The following is an 18,843-nucleotide window of genomic DNA, read 5'->3' on the forward strand; positions in this document are numbered from 1 at the left end:
CGGGCGCAGCTGCAGGAGCGCCTGGAGGCTGCCAGGGAGCGTACGCTGCACTGGGTACGGCCCGCCCTCCGTCGGGGGCGCTCGGGACCCCAGGCTCCCACAGTCGGGCGGGGAGGAGCGCCAGGGCTGATGAGGACAGATGGGGCAATGCGTACCCCAGAGGGTCCGCTGCACTAAGGAGGGGATCTCAGGCATCACTGAGCCCTTTCGGGCATGAGGCTCCGCCCTATCCGCTGGCACGAAGCTCCTGCAACTCTCTCCCGAGAGCACCTCGGGAGGTGCCTGACTGGCAGAAGTGGATGGGAAGAATGCCGGGCGCTGTGGCTCATGCCTGTAATCCCAACATTTTGGGAGGCCGAGAGGGGCGGATCACCTCAGGTCATGAGTTCGAGACCAGCCTGGCCAATATGGTAAAACCCTGTTTCTACTACTGGCAGGCGCCTGTAGTCCCAGCTACTCGGGAGGCTGAAGGAGGAGAATCGCTAGGTCCCAGGAGGTGGTGGTTGCAGTGAGCTGAGATCAGGCCACTGCGCTCCAGCCTGGGCAACAAAGCTAGACACCATCTCAAAAAGAAAAAAAACAAAAAAATGTGGCTGTGAAGAGAGGGCAGCCCGCCTCGGGCCAGTTGCCATAATTGGGAGCAGGGTGGGTGTTCTCCAGGAATCCAAGTGGATTCAGATTCAGAACACAGCAGCGGAGAAGACTCTGCTCCTGGGACGCTGCAGGATGGCCGTGCTCAACCTGTTCCAGCTAGTGTGCCAGCATCAGGGGCAGCCGCCCACCCTGGACATTGAGGACACGGAGGGACAACTAGAGCAGGTGAGGGCCCCTCTTTATGGCACCTCCAGCCCCCAAACACTCCCTCTTTGGAAAAATTAGGTACCTAAAACCCCACAGTTAGCAACACCTTCTCTGGGTTAAGCATGGCCCTCTAAGGTCAGAGCCCTTGCCCCAGCCGTGGCTCGATCACCACGCGGGCACCAGGTCTAGGATGGATTCCTGAGTGTGTCTTGGCTCTGACAGTGGCCAGAAGAAAGCCATGCCCCTCTCTGCGATGAAGCTAGACTCTATCTCAAAAAGAAAAAAAAAAAAAAAGTGGCTGGTCTCAATGCCCTCCCTCTACCAGGAAGGCCAGGGTTTGTGCTGAGTCCCTCTTTTCTCACAGGATCCAACAGCCCACACATGTGGCAACAACTGTAAAAAATCATGAGGTCCAGACTTGCTCTTCATTAATCTCTGGCCCTCTGGCTCCCTGCTTCCTGCACAGAGAGGCCTCAGCTTCCGCAGGGAGGGTGAGGGTGGGGTGAGGTTGAGTTGTGTAGCGTAGAATGTGACATAGGCTTTTTTTTTTTTTTTTTTGAGACAGAGTCTAGCCCTGTGTCACCCAGGCTGGAGTGCAGTGACATGATCTCGGCTCACTGCAACCTCTGCCTCCTGGCGATTCTCCTGCCTCAGCCTCTCAAATAGTTGGGATTACAGGCACACACCACACCTGGCTGATTTTGTATTTTTAGTAGAGATGGGGTTTCACCATGTTGGCCAGGCTGGTCTCGAGCTCCCAACCTCAAGTTATCCTCCCGCCTTAGCCTCCCAAAGTGCTAGGATTACAGGTGTGAGCCACCGCGCTCAGCATGACATAGGTTTCCAACGGAGGGAGATTTCAGACTTCAAACACTTCTTGTTTCTAGTGGGTATACCCAAAGCGTGGCCCCTTTGAGAAGTGGAGGCAAAGTAAAGGGAGGCATCCCACCTTTTCCCCAACCCATTCCCATTCCTGTTCTGCCCAATGGCCAGGATTCCAACCGAACACCAAGATCTGGATCCTGGGAATCTGCTTCGCCTCTCCTAGTTGGTTGGATGCATCAATGCCGCTGTTCTTCCCAGCCTGGCCTGTTACCTGGTTACCTTGTGGCACATGAGACTAGCAGAAACACAGGCTTGATGTAAACAGGCAAAAGTCAGTCCCTTTTCCTTAAGTCCAACTGGAGTAGTGGAAATTAAGAAGGAACAAAATCTGTAACCGGTTGTAATTAATTAGTTGTAAACAACACTGCACTAGGACCAGATCATCTCTTTTCAAAATCAACTCTCTGCCTGTCAAGGAGAAAGGCTCCATGGAGGGACACTATGCCTTTTCCCACCTCCCAACACTCCCTGGCCTCCGGGCCTGGGACTCACACTGTCCTGCGGCTGCCAGAATTCAGTAACAGCTTCATTTATTCATTGCATTTTCATTATTTTTCCAGTTGCCCCCTAGTTAGGACAAGGGGTAACTATTTTTCTCCATTTTTGGTGGAGATCAAGTTTCCTTCTCAGTTGTTGATACGATGACAAATATGAGGGGAGCCCACAGATGGTTTTAAGTTCACCCTCAAGTCCTAGTTTTTACAATGGATCCATGGCATTTATTAAGTTCATATTCATAAAGAAGTTAATTAAAACACAATCAAGGACAGCCACCCATGGAGATAAGAGTAGATCACAAACCAATGAATATGACTGATCCAGTTACAAGAAAATAAAGCCGATTGATGTAAATGAAAATACTAATTGGATAGTGCAGGTGACAGCAGCAAGGAAGCTGTGAAGGTGTCTGCTCACGCAGCAGTTGGGAAGGTTGGCTTGAGGCTTTTAAAACCCAGAACGGTTTAGGATCTCAGTCACCGCCTCTGGGAACCACCATCATTGCTGTTCTTTTAATGAGGGGGTCTCCAGTCCCCACCCGGCCTTTTGGCCTCCCAGCGTGTTGAGGGATGGGGGCTGACAGTGGCTCTGGGGCTGGGATGTGACTTTGTTGGGCTCCCCCCAGGTGAAGCTGTTCATGCAGGACCTCTCTGCCATGCTGGCTGGCCTGGGTCAGGCTGAGCCTGCGGCCCCTGCCTCCTAGCCCTGACCCAGGTAAGCAGCGGGAGAGGGGATCCCCGAGAGACCCTGAGATAGGAGGGCCCACATTTTCATTGGGGTGTGGACTGAGTGGCTCTTCCTGAATCCGTTTCCTCATTGGGAGGATGGGAGGGCTGTGCCTGTTCAGAGTGCTGTGGGCCTGCCATGAGGGGCACATAGCAAGCACTCAGTAAGTGCAGGCCCTGATGAGGAGGTGATGGGAAGCTCAAGGGGCTATGTGTGGGGCAACTGCCTCTAAAATGAGATCAGACCAGGCCCTCCCTGCCAGGGTGGCTGGGGCATGCAAAAAGCTCTTTGTCAGGTCTCAGCAGGGTCCATGCTAGATGAGAGATCACCAAGGCCCCTCCGCTATGGACTCCGCCAGGTGAGGGGCCCAGCCTGAGAATTCAGCTGCTGGGGCCACCCTTGACCTTCTCAGAACCTCAAACAGGGGGTGGGTGGTGAGAAGACAGAGGGCAGGCCAGGTTCTGACCTCCAGGTGTGGAGGGGCTGAGTTAACCTCTTCATAGCCAGAGGGGAGCAGCTGTGCCCTTGCCCCGGGGCTGCACGTCCTGTTCCCCTCCCACAGCCCACTCCCAGCTGCAACCACGTCCCGGTGGGAGGAAGAGGGACCAACTCCCACCTCCGGCGCCTGGCTTGTGCTCTGAGCCTCAATTTCCTCATCGCTAAATGGACACAGCAGCAAAACCTGCCCTGGGGAGACCCACAACTCCTCTGCCACGTTAACTGGGATTTTAGTACCTGGGTCTCTCCATTCCAACTCCCCAAGTAGACCGCACTCCTGGCCCACCAGCAGTGCTCAACAAAGATTTATTATATTAAAAATTCCATCGCCAAACCCTGAGGCACTCAGGGCTCTGACTGGTGCAGCCATGACCTCTGAACCCAGAACACATGGAAGCAGCAGCAGCTGAGTTGCCAACTCAGGTCTTGACCTGCCTGGCTTTGCTGCCGAACTCCTACACACCCTTCAAGGCCCTGCTCAAACGTCTCTGTCTTAGGCTGACGCAGCTGCTGCCCTTCCGTGGCCATACAGTGCTCCTTTTCACGGATGATGGCTCCTGCAGGGAGTGCCCCCAGTCCCAGCACTGGGCCAGGCACACAGTGGTGCACAGGAACGTCTGCCGATGCCCACCCTAAGGCCAATCAAGGAGCCACGGGGCTGGGTCCCGGTCCTCACATCCTCTTCCGCATCTTGCCCTTCTTGGAGCGGGCGCCCCGGCCGAAGGCACCCTGCTGCAGCTCCTGGACGCGGCGGCGGTTGCGGGCAGAGAGCTGCTTGAGGCCACCACGCTGCAGGAAGCGCAGCTTCTGGGCCCGGCGCCGCTGCTTCAGGATCTGCTGCTTGGTCTTGAGTTCCGGGTGGACGCGGCCTGCAGGGGTGCCTGGGGCGCGGGGCCGGGATGCACCTGCTGGGACAGGGATTCAGGGAGCTCAGCTGTTGGGATCACTCCCAAGATCCCCTCCTCCCAGAAGCTTGCAGACTCCTCCCTTGTTGCTACTCCTGTTCTGTGCTTATTGCTGTGGCCCAGTGTCTGTACACAGTAGGTGGCTAATAAAGTTTTAGGCAGCCTCATGGAGTGGTCAATACCACGGGGCCAGAACTGCTGGGGTTAAAATCCCAGGTGTGACCTCTTGGACCCTGGGCAAGTCAGTAAACGGCTCTGTGCCTCAGTTTCCCCATCTGTGAATTATAAATCACAGCACCTCCTTCATGGGTGAAGAGAAAATGCATTTCCACGGTATAAAGTGCTCAGAACAAGGCCTGGCCCGTAGTGAGAGCCTTTTAGGCATGACTGTTACTATTAAAAATTCTCCAACCAAGGAGTGTATGTTTCCACAGCCCACCTACTGCTACTGCACGCTCTGAGGTCCCCCACAGTAACCAAAACAGACCTCAGCCTCTGTCTCCATGGACACCATGCTCTAGGCTTGTTAGATGAGAAAAGGGTGTAGATGAACCTTCCTTTAGGTGGGAGAGGAATCAGAGAAGGCCAGAGAGGGAGAGGGACTTGTCTGAGGTCACACAGCAAAGCAGCAGAGGTCAGTGGCCCTGCCCTAGCCCGACAGGTGGGCGTCAGGTAGTCCATTCTTCTAGTTCTCCGGGAGGCAAGCACCACCCTTCCTGGCTCCCACTAAGTCCTGTGTCCTCCTCCTCCCCATTCATAACAGCAGCCTCTCCAGCGGTCCTAGAGGGATGACCATTGGGGTGTTCCCAGCTGTCTCCAGTGGAGCCAGGGTGCCTCGCAGGACCTATCACCTCTAATGAGGACAAAAAGGAACAGCTGTTTTCTCCCAAAGCCCATAGGTCGCCCCCGTCTCCCCAGCCCCTGCCCGCCCACTGCACAGCACTGCTCACAGCAGAAGCTGCTGTTTCACCCAGGTAAAAACAGGCTGAGAAGTGAGGTGTGGGTGGTCCCCACCCAGCCACGCTGACAAGGAGACACTCCCACAGATGGGAGAGCTGGAGGGGGAGGAGCCACAGAGAACAGGCCCAGGCAAATGCACGCAGGCTCACAGAGACACCCAGAGAAGGCAGTGACCAGCCCCAGAAGGTGGAGGGACACTGCAGGGGCTAACGCCATCTGAGAGAGACCCAGGACATGGTCCCAAACTCCCCACTCCCCAGGGAAGGCCCCAGGTGGGAGCCTTGGGCAGCTGGGTGACTCAGGTTCAGTCACAGCCCTCATAAGGCACCTGTTTCCCGGCCTGTAAAATGGGTATTCGCAGTCATCTTGCCTCCCAGGTCATGTGTGGCCTTTCAGGACAGAGCCTGCCCGCACCCAGCAAGTGGGAGCCCCTCCCTGACAGCAGCCCTTAAGCACAGGCTCTGGCAGACAGAGTCGGCTTCAAATCCACCTTAGCCTTTTACTGGCTGAGGGACCCAGGCCAGATCAAAGAGGTCGAAGTTCTCAAATGACCAAATATTCTATTTGCCAACCCACATTTCGAGGAAGTATCTTCCTCAACATCCCCCGTGATCGCCTCCTCCCGGAACCAAAGCTGCTTCTGACTGCGTCTTTGGTGACATGAACTTCCCCACAGCATTGCTAAAAAGAACGTCACTCCTGAGGATGCCACAGGGGTTCAATTCATGCCCACTCTGTCAGGTCGAACCACATGCAGATGCCATTTTTGCAGGTGAAAATGGACCACATAACAGCATTCCCACAAGGTTCCACCTCCTGAGTTCTCTAGGATTTTAGACAACAGGCTTAATAGGTGAACAGGGCATCTACCAGAAGTCATCCCCGTGGCTTCATCTGTGAAGTGGACAGAGGTCGGGGACAAGGCACCTGAGGGGCACGGTGCTTCCCAGCGCCTGTCAGGTGATGCTCGTGACCATCAGAGACCGGGATAGTAGGAAGGGGGAACCTGTGGGTGTGGGGGTTGGGTGGGGGGGATCATGGAGGGACCTAGGGTTTTGGCAGCATACCCCAACACACCGAGCTCTGGGGCTCTGCAGTAGCCCCTGCACCCGTGCCTCAGTGTTACCCTAATCTGACCATAACTGCTCTACCTACCTGTGCACCCATACTCCCCACCCACCCTGGCTCTCACCTTGGCCACGGCCTCGCTTCCCACCTCTTCGCTCTGGGCCTCGCCGGTCAGATGCTCCTTCTTCGTCCGAGTCACGATCATCAATTTTCTGTTTCTGTTTCCACTTCTGATAGCTGGGAAACCTTGTTAAGGAAGCTGCGTGAAGCCTCTGGGATGGAAGAAGGCTCCTCCCCACAACGCCCCAGCAGACAGTTCTATTATCCCAGTCGCGGCTGAAGCTGCTCGGCCCCGCCCCCAGAACACAGGTCCCACTTATTGGAGATGCTGCTGCTGAAGCTGCTGGGCCCCGCCTCCAGCACAGGTCCCACTTACTGGAGATGCTGCTGCTGAAGCTGCTGGGCCCCGCCCCCAGCACAGGTCCCACTTACTGGAGATGCTGCTGCTGAAGCTGCTGGGCCCCGCCCCCAGCACAGGTCCCACTTACTGGAGATGTGGCTGCTGAAGCCGCTCAGCCCCGGCCCCTCATCCTCGGCCCCGCCCCCAGGTCCCACTTAATTGGAGCTGCTGCTGCTGAAGCTGCTCGGCCCCGCCCCTCCCCGGCCACGCCCCTCGGGATACAGGTCTCGCTTGTAGGAGCTGTTGATGTAGCGGCCACTCTCTGTCTTAATCTTCTTCTTGTCTTCCTGTCCTGACTTTCCCACAAACCGCTTCTTCTTACGGTCCCTGCAGGAGAGGGAGTTGGGACAGCTGCCGTGGAGGGAAACGCTTGGAGTGCTGGTTCCCGCTCAGGGCCTGTCTCCTCACCCGACCCTCTTGTCATGTTGTTGGAGCATTAAAGGAAAGCAGTGCAGCCATGTCTGGTATGCAGCTGGCGCTCAATAAAGGTCAGAGGACTGCCGCCAGCACTGGGGCCTGGCTCAGGGACAAGGGCCTCCTGGAGGGTTTCCAATCCCCTCCCCCTTCCCAGCTGTGACCCTTGGTTGAGTCACACACATTCTCTAGACGCTAGAGTCCTCCTGAACAAATGGGTCCTGAGCCCTGTCTAGAAAGACTTGCCAGCAAAAAGGATAGACGGGGTCAAGATCTCTGTGGTGTGTGATCAAATCAAGGGGACAGGACAGCCAGGGGCCATCACACCTGCTGTGAGTGGTCACACGGGGGACAGCCAGGTCATAATCCGGGCTGTACAGGATCAGATGGGAGTGAGGATGTCAGGGAGTTCAACCTGCCTGCTGGCATGAGGGGCAGCTCACTCGCTCACTCACCGGGGGCATGGATGGGTGGCTCACTCGCTCACTCCCCTCGGGCATGGATGGGTGGCTCACTCGCTCACTCACCCAGGGCATGGATGGGCGGCTCACTCGCTCACTCCCCTCGGGCATGGATGGGTGGGTCACTCGCTCACTCACCACTTGAGCTGCTGCCGGCCCCTCGTCAGGTTCTGGGCTTCGTCCCCCATCAGGTCCAGGACAGCGCCAACTGCCTGCTGCTCGAAGGCTCCCCCTTCCCCACTGATGCTCAGGCTGCAGAGGGAAAGTGGGAGACATAACTGGATTGATGGGATCCAGCAGACCCGCCTGCCCCACCTAGGACCCAGCCAGCCACTCACCCCCGCTCGCTGTCGAAGTCCTTGGGCCGGTAGGGGATGTAGAATTCCTGGTCCCGCTGCCAGGCCTCCTCCCTCCGCCTCTTGGCTCCCCCGTTGGGTCCTGACCGCTGCCGCTTCCAGCCCATGACCTCTGAGAAAATGTCCTGGCAGAGCACGGACCGAGGCCCAGCGTCATGCCTGTAGCCGTCTGGGGAGTCCCCACAGCCTCCCTACCCACCACCCCGGCCACAGGGGCCAGTGGCTTCCCGGGGACTTTCAAAGCTTCACTTTGCCATTTCTTAGCTGGGTGACAGTGTCTCCTGTGGGACTCTCAGTTTCCTCATCTGCACACACAGCGCAACCCCTGCCTCAGGGACCAGCAGAGGCAGGACAGCTAGGTGAGGCGGAGAGTGCCAGCCGGGGGAGACCCAACTCCCCATTCCAGCTCCGCGCCCCAGGCTGTGTAACAGCTGGCCCTGCCCCTCTCTGCGCCTGGCCTGCTCTGAACAACGTGGACTAGGTCAGGGGTCTCCAACTGGTCTTCTAGGCTACTGAACCCTCTGTCTAAACAAAACATGAGAGAGGGACATCCTGCGGGACACGCAGGCCCAAGACCCACCCACCAGGTGAATGGGACACTTCATGGTCCTCCCTCTGAGTGAGACCCGCACGTCTCACTGCAGAAGCCCTGATGTGTTTGGGGGCTGGTGATGCCCTGGACCCCACTGAGGGTGTCATGTTGTACACAGCTTCTCAGGCTAAAGATCTGGCCCCAGTTTTAAACGAACGACAGTGGACAAGAACCATACCCCGACTCTGCAGATGGGAAGCTGACAGCATCCACCTCCATCCACTGCTCAAAGGCCCTAGAACAGCCTCACGGGCTGCTGCGACTTAGCCACCCCTTCCCTGTACCCCAGGTCCAGGGTCCCCAGGGTGGAACCTGTACCTCCACACTCTCTCCCGCCTCCTCCTCCTCCTCCTCTTTCTTAGGCTTCTTCTCCTGCAGTGCTGGGCGGCTCGGGGCTGGGCCCACTGGGCCCTCCTGCTGCTCCTGCCTCTCCTGCTGTCCCTGCTGGAAGCGGGCGATGGCCTTGTGGTCCTTCTGCCGCTTGGCGCGCATCACCTGACTGCACAGGTCTCGGCTGGAGGCGTTGATCTCAAATATAGTCTGTGGAGGGGACACCCAGTCCTTTGCCCATCAGCCTCCTACCACTAACCCCACCCTTACCACTTGGTGGGCTCCCTATGGGCATTCTTCCCCAAGTCTTCCCCAGTGTCCAAGGTGGGCACTCTCATTATCTGCACTTCACAATTAGATAGACCCAGGCCAGGCGCAGTGGCTCATGCCTGTAATCCCAGCACTTTGGGAGGCTGAGGCAGGCGGATCACTTGAGGTCAGGAGTCCGACACCAGCCTGGCCAACACGGCGAAACCCCATCTCTGCTAAAGATACAAATATTAGCCAGGTGTGGTGGTGGGCACCTGTAGTCCCAGCTACTGATGAGGCTGAGGCAGGAGAATCATTTGAACCCAGGAGGCAGAGGTTGCAGTGAGCCGAGATTGCACCACTGCACCTCAGCCTGGGTAACAGAGCGAGACTCTATCTCAAAAATAAAACAAAAACACAAAGAGAGACCCAGGCCAGGTACCATGGCTCACGCCTGTAATCTCAGCACTTTGGAAGGCTGAGGTAGGAGGATCACCTGAGCCTAGGAGTTTGAGACCAGTCTAGGCAACATGGCATGACCTCATTTCTACAAAAAACAAAAAAAATTAGCCATGTGTGGTGGCATGCACCTGTAGTCCCAGCTACTCAGGAGGCTGAGATAGGAGGATCACTTGAGCCCAGGAGGTCAAGGATGCAGCGAGCCATGATTGCACCACTGCACTCCAGCCTGGGTGACAAAGTAAGACCCTGTTTGAAAAACAAACAAAAACAAAAACCCAGAGAGGGTGAGTAACCAGCCCATGGTCACACGCTAGGAAAAACCATAGCTTGTCAAGCCAAGTCCACTTGACTTCAAAACTGGTGCTCTTAACCATGACAGCTCCTCTCCTGATCCCAGCTGGCTGGCAAGCTTACTCACTCCTGAGTAGGGTTTTCCTTTTGTGCATCCCCTTCCATATGCACAAGACGGGGTGCCTAATGGGAGTCAACAGTTGGGAAGGAGGGAAGGAAGCTCAGGAAAACCAGCTCTTCAGGCCTCTAACAGACCGGGAGCATGTCACTTCCCCTCGTGAACCATCTGTTAAGTGCTAGGGAATGGCTGCCCCATGCGACCTGCTGTGGGCCAGCAGGGATGGTTCCAGAACAAGGGGCATCTCAAGAGAGGCTGTCAGAGCCAAGGCTGCAGGTTAAGAAGATATAAGCTCAGATGAAAATCCCTGCTGGGGTCCTGCTAGGGGTCAGGACTGCAATCTGAGTCATGGCACCACCGTTGTCACTGTGTGACCCCAGGCCACGGGCCATCTGTCTCTGGCCCCCACTGAGCCAGGACTCAGAGCGTGGTCTCCGCCTGGCCCCACTTACCGCCCGGGAGCGGTAGTTCTTGATGCTGTCCACCAGCCTCAGCCGCTGCAGCTCCTCCTCCTCAAAACGCAAGCCTGGTGGGAAAGCAGTGAGGTGTCAGGCTGTGGGTGGGGTCAGCAAGACCCACCTGCCACCCCTGCCCTGTAGAAGGACTCACTGAAGAGGGGGTGCAGGCCCAGCCCCACAAGGTCCAGCTCCTTGGCCCTCTTGATGGACTCGGGTGAGGGTGCTGGGCGCGAGCGCACATACTGCTGCTGGGCGTTGTCGGCTACGCGGGCCAGGCCCCGTAGGTCCAGCGATGCCTCCAGGGTGCTCTGCAGGCCACTGTCCTCCTCGTCCACCACACTCTGTGGCACCCGACCCAGCATGCCATCCAGACCGGCCGCACCTGCACCCCACACAGCACCTTGTCAGGGGTCTTTCAGCCTGTCCACTGCCCGACCACCATTCCTGGGTCTCACCCTGGCTCCAGAATCACAGGTAAATGGCTAAAAAAATAATCACTGCAAAGAACATCAGCACTTACGGAGGAGCTAGAGAGCCAGATACTTGAATACACCGACAGGGGTCAACAAACTGCGGCCGGCCGGCCAACTGCCTGCTGCTTCTGTAAATAGCTCTATGGGAGCACAGCTGCACTACTCGCTTATGCATGGTGTCTGGCTGTTTTTGCACTACAAGGCCAGGGTTGAAGAGCCACCCTGGATCACATGGCCCACAGAGTCTAGAATATGTACTATCTGGCTCTAAAAACAAAACTTTGTTGGCCGGGCACGGTGGCTCATGCTTATAATCTCAGAGTTCTGGGAGGCTGTGGCAGGAGGATCACTTGAGGCCAGGAATTAGAGACCAGCCTGAGCAATGTAGTGACCCTCCATGTCTACAAAAAAATTTAAAATTAGCCGGGCATGGTGGTGTGCACCTGTAGTCCCTCAACTGCTCAGGGGGTAAGGCAGGAGGATCACTTGAGCCTGGGAGCCCAAGGCTGCAGTGAGCCATGATAGTGGCACTGTACTCCAGCCTGGGCGACAGAACAAGACTTTGTCTCTCTTAAAAACAAAAAGCTAAAACAAAAAACAACCAACAGCAACTTTGCTGACTCCAGCATTAGAAAGTCAATTTCCACAGCAACCCCGTTCTACAGATAAGAAAACTGAGGCTTAGTGAGGTTCAGTTACTACCAGGACTGTCAAATGAGTCAGTTGCAGAGACAGGATTCAATCTAGGAAGAGTCCATACGAGCAACAGCAATACTTATGGTAACAAGTAACAGTAACAGTAAGAGCAGAGGATGCCGGGGACAGAGGCTTCCTATGTGCAAGCACTGTGCTGAGTCCATCATCATCTCCTTTACCTCACACCAAAAATATGAGGAAAGTACCTGCTTTCTTTTGTCATCACGTTCTGACTTTCTACTACAGAACATCTACAACCGTAAGCCAGGCACAGCGGCTCACACCTGTAATCCCAGCACTTTGGAAGCCTCCAGCACAGATGGAGAATCACTTGAGTGCAGGAGTTCAAGACCCAGCTGGGCAACATAGTGAGACCCCCATCTCCACAAAAACTAAAAAATCATCCAGGCATGCTGGACCTGCCTGTATTCCCAGCTCCTCAAGAGGGTGAGGTAGGAGGACTGCTTGAGCCTAGGAGGTCAAGGGTGCAGTGAGCTGTGATCATGCCACTATACTCCAGCCTGGGTGACAAGAGTGAGCCCCTCTCAAAAAAAAAAAAAAGGCAAAACGATGAAAGAAAAACACAAAAAGCTGAGGGAAGAGTGTGATGGACCTCATGGGCCCATCACCCACCGTCAATTACCAACATTTGGCCAATCTTGCAAAAAAGGCTCTGACGAGTCCATTTTAGAGATGAGGAAACTGAGGCTCCTGGTGGTTTAGAGATTTGCCCAGGGGCACATGGTGAGGGTCAGGGTTGGAAACCAAACCCTGCACTGGGTCAGGAGCCTGCCCTCTTCCCACCTCTCCAGATTAAGCAGGTGCTGGGCCCTGCTGACCCCTGGCTAGCTCTGGAGCAAAAGCAGGATGTCTCTCCCCAAAAGCTAACTGTACCGGGGCTGGTTTCTGCCTGGACATTGTGGGAGGCTCCTCCCCTCCCTCTGCCCCTCCCCACCCATGCACAGCTCTCAACCCAGAAGGTCGCAGGTCTGTAAAGCCTGCACAGGGCTGCGTGCTGCCTCTAGCCCTGAGCAGGCCCCGGGTGCAGGGTCCATTTCCTTCTGCTCCTGCCTGTCACCGGGCCCCTGGGGCTGCCGGGTGGGGCTGTGCTCGCACCTCCCTCACTTGGCCCTTGCACTCTCGGCTTCGCCCCCAGGAAAATGCTTTGAAATGCCCCCTCCAATTCACCCCTGCGTGGCGCCCAACTGAGGCCTCCACCTCCAGTGACTGTACAGGCTGCCCCCCGCCCCGGCCAGGCCCCACAGCCCTTTCCTGTGCCCTTGCATCTGACCCCAGACTCTCCACTGCGGTGTCTGCTTTCCAGCTGCCTCCAGGCATGGGCTGGGACACTGCAGGGCCACACGGTCACCTGAGGGGGCCGCAGCCTGGACAGAGATCACCACTGGCAGCCAAGAGTGAACAGCCGAGAAGGGGGCCCGGAGCTCTGAATCTTAGCTCCCCACCTTCCTGCGGTGTGCACGCGGGGAGGCCTGTCAGAACCGTTCTCTCATCTGTGAAGCAGAGGTGATTGACAGCCCTCCCTCCAGCACAGATGGACAAATGAGACAAGACGTGTACAGGGCCCGGGAACCAGCAGGACTGCAGGTGGAAGCCCACAGCTGGAGGCCCATAGATGGAGGCCACGGTGATTCCCGTTGTCTGTCCCATGCATTCCCACTCTAGGGTGTATATAGAAATGTCCTGTGGGTGGCCGGGCACAGTGGCTCACACCTGTAATCCCAGCACTTTGGGAGGCTGAGGCGGGCAGATCACCTGAGGTTAGGAGTTCGAGACCAGCCTGGCCAACATGGTGAAACCCTGTCTCTACTAAAAATACAAAATTAGCTGGGCGTGGTGATGTGTGCCTATAGTCCCAGCTACTCGGGAGGCTGAGGCAGGAGAATTGCTTGAACCCAGGACACGGATGTTGTGGTGAGCCGCGATCGCGCCATTGCACTCCAGCCTGGGCAACAAGAGCGAAACTCTGTCTCAATAAATAAATAAGTAAATAAAGTCCTTTGAGCTTGGTCTAAAGGCGCCTCAGCCTCCCTCCCTTCCCCCTGCGCTCCCCTGAAAACTCAGTCAAGTATAGGGTCACACACTAGATGCCTGCAGGGGCTGGGCAGGCTATACCAACAGGAAGGGGAGGCAGGCAGGGGCTGCAGGGGACCAGGGAGCCTGTCTAATGGGGGCGCCACAGCTCAGCACCCAGATCCAACCATTTCCTAGTAGATACCAGAAATCTGGATTGTTGTGGGAAATCCTGAGTTTAAAATAGAGGGATTAGCCAGGCACAGTGGCTTGCTTGAGTCTAGGAGTTGGACACTGCAGCGAGCCGTGACTGCACCACTGCACTCCAGCCTGGGCAAGAGTAAGACCCCGTCTCATTAAAAAATAAAAGGAATCGGTTGGGCGCAGTGACTCACACCTGTAATCCCAGCACTTTGGGAGGTGGGTGAATCACCTGAGGTCAGGAGTTCGAGACCAGCCCGGCCAACATGGTAAAACCCTGTCTCTACTAAAAATACAATAAAAAATTAGCCAGGCATCCGTAGTCCCAGCTACTTGGGAGGCTGAGAGAATGGCTTGAACCTGGGAGGCAGAGGTTGCAGTAAGCCAAGATCACACCCTGCACCCCAGCCTAGGCAATAGAGCAAGACTCCGTTTCAAAAAATACGGAATAAAAATAAAATAAAATAAAATAAGGAATCATCTTCTCCTGGGGTCAAACCCAGCCCCACCTCCTCCCACAGCCAAAACAGGGCCCATGAACTCTATGGGGACCCCTAACCCCACCCAGCCTCTACTCACCTGAGGGGTCCTCAAGGGGTCGGGCAAGGGCAAGGGAGCGGCCCAGGAACAGGTGCAGGTCCAGCAGGTAGGGGATTTCATCAGGGGCCACCAAGGAGTAGGCTGTGCCACTTCGGCCAGCCCGAGCCACACGGCCTGCAGCAAGGAGACGTTCAAGCTTAATTAAACAAACTAGAAGAACCTGGACCCAGCATGAGTCCCACAGACCAGATCCTGAGCGGGTGAGCAAGGCCAGGCCTCGAACTTGCATAGCTGCTCTCCCCACCTACGCACAGGGAAGTTCAATCATGGTCCCTGGGTTGATCTGTGAAAGTGTGGCCGAGCTGACACAGTGCTCTGGGAGACTAGCAGAAATACAGCAAGGGCCTGCTCATGAGCATGATCAACTCTTCAGTGCCCCCACTTTTGAGAATTCCCCCCAAAGATGCAAAGATTCACACACAAGGAGGTTTAGTGTGGCCCTGACTAGGAGAGCCCCAAGTTGGGAACTAAAGGCTCAAGGATAGAGGACTGGTTAAGTGAATTAGCTGATGGCCACACAGTGGGGAATTAAACAGCTCAGAAAAAGAGTGGGCAAACTGCAGCCTACAGGGCCAGGCTAGTGGCACATGCCTGCAATCACAGCACTTTGAGGGGCTAAGGCAGGAGAATCACTTGAGGCCAGGAGTTCATGAACAACCTGGCCAAAATAGCAAGACCCTGTGTCTACAAACAATGAAAATTAGCCAAATGTGGTGGTGTGTGCCTGTAGCCCTAAGTACTTGGGAGGCTAAGCTGGGATGATTGCTTGGATCTGGGAGTTCAAGCTTACTGTGAGCTATGACCATGCCACTGCACTAGAGCCCAAGCAACAGAGTGAGATCCTGGCCCCCTCCTCGTCTGTGTAAATAAAGATTTATTGGAACACGCCACACTCATTTGTCTAAGTAAATGAATAGGCAGCATTCACACTACACCAGCAGAGATGAACGGTTATGACAGAGACAGTATGGTCCACAAAGCCTAACGTTTCATGTCTAGCCCCTTACAGAAAAGATGTGCCAACCCATCACAGAATGACATTTCATAGTAAACGAAAAACATTCGCTATGTGTGGTGATGTAAAAAGAAAAACACAAAAAGCAAGTTATAAAAAAGAGCACCCAGTATGATTGCAATTTTGCATGAAATACATAAATCCCTACATAGTATTCCATTTTGGCTTGTCTCTGTATCTTGGGAAAACAAGGTGTTACGACATTTGGAGATTTCATTTGAGGTTGTCCGACTGGCACTGTTGGTCTTGTGAGGCACAAGAAATTCCCTTTGCGGGGGTCCTGGGGACCTCTCTAGGGACATGCAGAACCAGCCCTCCACACAGTAACGAAAACTAGGGGACAGCAGACAGCAACAAGACGGAAGTGTAGCCACCATATGACATTTATGAATTAAAAGAAGGCAAAGAAAGTAGAGTAACAGTTACCAGGGGCTATGGGAGGGGAATAAGGAGATTTTGTCTGATGGGTAGAGCTTCAGTTTTGCAAGATGAAAAAGTTCTGGGGCTGAGCATGGTGGCTCACGCCTGTAATCCCAGCACTTTGGAAGGCTGAGGCAGGCGGATCACTTGAGGTTAGAAGTTCAAGACCACCCTGGCCAACATGGTGAAATCCCCGTCTCTACTAAAAACACAAAAACTTAGCCGGGCGTGGTGGCAAGCACCTGAAATCCCAACTACTTGGGAGGCTGATGCAAGAGAATAGCTGGAACCTGGGAGGTGAAGGTTGCAGTGAGCCGAGATCATGCCACTGCACTCCAGCCTGGGGGACAGACTCCATCTCAAAAAAAAAAAAAAAAAGGTTTTGGGGACAGATGGTGGTGATGGTTGCACAATGTGAACACACTCAATGCCACTCCACTGCACACTGGGAAATGGCAAAATGCTGAATTGTATGCTATGTCCACTTCACCACAACTTAAAATAGAAACATCAGAAGAATGGACGCACACCAAAATGACGGCCACGTCATCAGAGAGCAATGGGGGACGGCGGTCTCTGAAATGAGACCACAGCTGCTCCGTGACTTACAAACGGCTGTGTCTCAATAAACCCAACAGCCGTCAAAAACACACTCAACTGCATCTAACCCACTAAACATCACAGCTCAGCCAGCCTGCCTTGAACATGCTCCAAACACTTCCATTAGCCTACCCTTAGGCAAAATCATCCCACACATAGCCGATTTTAAAATAAAGTGTTGAATATCTCATGTAACTTATTGAATCTGTACTGAAAGAAAAAAATAGAATGGTTGTATGGGTGCTATTGTAAAGTCAAAAAAACCATAAGCTGAATAACTGGGTCTTTTTTTTTGTTTTTTTGAGACAAGATCTTGCTCCGTCACCCAGGCTGCAGTGCAGTGGCACAATAGGGAGTTTGAGACCAGCTTGAACAATACAGCAAGGCTCTGTCTCTAAAACAAGCCCACAGCCACCCCATATGCAGTGTCAGGAGTTAAGCCTTGTACCCTCGGCTTCTGCCAGGATCCGGCACCCCTGCCTGCCCCAGGGCCAGCCACGGGCCGCTTACCCACACGGTGCAGGAAGAGCTTGCCCTTGGCAGGGAAGCTGTAGTTGATGACATTGTCCAGCAGCGGGATGTCCAGGCCCCGGGCGGCCAGGTCAGTCACAATGAGGGCGGAGCACTTGCCAAGCGTGAATTTGGCAAGGTTGATCTTGCGGGCTGTCGGGTCTAGGGCACTATAGATGTGGGCGCAACTCACCCGCTGGGTCGTCAGCAGCTGCTCAGAGCAAAGATGGTAACAAAGTGAGAAGGAGACTTGGAGGAGAAAGGAAAGGAAGCCAGGCTATGGCGGGGGACGGGCACTAAGGTGCAGAGAGAAGACCACGGGTTCTGGAGTCTGGCACCCTTGGTCTGAATCCCAGCTTGCTGGGTGACGCCAGTTTGGGGAGGAATGGAGCTTACAACACCTCCCACCTCTCTGCAGGGCTGCCTGAGGATCAGAGATGATGTGTGCAGAGGGCCCTCTCAGGGAAGCTGCAAATGCCACCTCAGTACACAGGCCTTATCCTGATTCTGCTACAAACAAGCTGTGTGACCTTGGGCAAGTTACCAAACCTTTCTGTGCCTCATTTTCCTCATCTGTACGAATAACTGCCCCTTCTTTGTAGCCTTATTATGAGGATCACATGAGTCAGTATACACAGTGCTGAGAACAGAGTCTCAACACAGGACACTCATGACGGCGCTAGCTGTTCTTTACAGATTACTATTTAAACTGGGCATGGTGGCTCACGCCTGTAATCCCAGCATTTCAGGAGACCAAGGCTGGAAAATCACTTGAGCCCAGAAGCTCAAGACTAGCCTGGGTAACAGCGCAAGACACCATCTCTACAGAAAAATAAAAATAAATAAATAATGAGCTGGCATGGTCAGGCATGGCTCGTGCCTAGAGTCCCAGGTACTTGGGAGGCTGAGGTGGGTGGATCACTTGAGCCCAGAAGGCAGAGGCTGCAGTAAGCCATGATCATGCCACTATACTCCAGCCTGGCCAAAGGAGCAAAACTCTTGTCTCTAAAAAAAACTATCTAAAAATTACTATTTTGGTCTTATTCACTGGTGACCCCAGCAGCTGCACAGAGGGAGCGTTGTTAACTGTGTGTGGAGTAAGTGAAACCCAGTGAACCATGTCCTCAGAGAACAGATCCAGGTGTAGCTGACGGGGAGGCAGGCACTGACGGAAAGGGGCCCCCCTGCCTTCTGGGGCACAGTGACTCCCCAGGCTTTGACCCAGGCAAGGGTCACACAGGGATAACACATATGAGAAAACTCTTTGAGCCACTCACACATGCTAACAGCACTTCACACAGCTTACTACATGCAGGTCATGCCTCAATCTTAAGAAGTCAAACAAACCAAACACTAAAAATCTACAGGAAAATGACAGGATGGCAGGGACAGGTTTCAAAATAACCCAGATGGTAAGGGGAAATAACGGATGAAGGTCAAGACCAGCTATGAGCTGATAACAGTTGTACCTAGATAACGAGTACCCAGGAGTTCATCATATTATTTTCTGATCTCAGTATGTCTTTGAAATTTTCTCACAATAAAAAGTTTAGGCCAGGCGTTGTGGCTTACACCTGTAATCCCAGCACTTTGAGAGGCTGAGATGGGCAGATCACTTGAGGTCAGGAGTTCAAGACCCGCCTCGCCAACACAGCAAAACCCCATCTCTAAGAAAAATACAAAAATTGGGCCGGGCGCGGTGGCTCAAGCCTGTAATCCCAGCACTTTGGGAGGCCGAGACGGGCGGATCACGAGGTCAGGAGAT

At 54.6% G+C, this 18,843-nt stretch overlaps 2 protein-coding genes across 2 annotated transcripts in view; one reads left to right on the top strand and one right to left on the bottom strand.

Annotated features, from left to right (window-relative positions):
• Positions 1 to 4,480, top strand: part of CCDC42B (coiled-coil domain containing 42B) — a 9,510-nt gene extending 5,030 nt beyond the window's left edge. Inside the window, exons 4-6 of the mRNA XM_011928731.1 lie at positions 661 to 819; positions 2,810 to 2,898; positions 3,906 to 4,480. Coding sequence (XP_011784121.1) covers positions 661 to 819; positions 2,810 to 2,887 — 237 coding nt within the window. The 3' untranslated portion in view covers positions 2,888 to 2,898; positions 3,906 to 4,480. The remainder of the gene's footprint in view (positions 1 to 660; positions 820 to 2,809; positions 2,899 to 3,905) is intronic.
• The window catches only part of DDX54 (DEAD (Asp-Glu-Ala-Asp) box polypeptide 54), a 35,948-nt gene continuing 20,802 nt past the window's right edge, over positions 3,698 to 18,843 (bottom strand). The window contains exons 9-18 of the mRNA XM_011928732.1: positions 17,079 to 17,327; positions 14,513 to 14,647; positions 10,684 to 10,914; positions 10,527 to 10,600; positions 8,943 to 9,164; positions 8,015 to 8,157; positions 7,815 to 7,928; positions 7,024 to 7,128; positions 6,466 to 6,578; positions 3,698 to 4,313 (exon numbers count right to left, since the gene is read on the bottom strand). Coding sequence (XP_011784122.1) covers positions 4,081 to 4,313; positions 6,466 to 6,578; positions 7,024 to 7,128; positions 7,815 to 7,928; positions 8,015 to 8,157; positions 8,943 to 9,164; positions 10,527 to 10,600; positions 10,684 to 10,914; positions 14,513 to 14,647; positions 17,079 to 17,327 — 1,619 coding nt within the window. The 3' untranslated portion in view covers positions 3,698 to 4,080. The remainder of the gene's footprint in view (positions 4,314 to 6,465; positions 6,579 to 7,023; positions 7,129 to 7,814; positions 7,929 to 8,014; positions 8,158 to 8,942; positions 9,165 to 10,526; positions 10,601 to 10,683; positions 10,915 to 14,512; positions 14,648 to 17,078; positions 17,328 to 18,843) is intronic.

This window comes from Colobus angolensis, unplaced genomic scaffold (genome assembly GCF_000951035.1).
Source record: "Colobus angolensis palliatus isolate OR3802 unplaced genomic scaffold, Cang.pa_1.0 Scaffold79, whole genome shotgun sequence".
NCBI lineage: Eukaryota > Metazoa > Chordata > Mammalia > Primates > Cercopithecidae > Colobus > Colobus angolensis.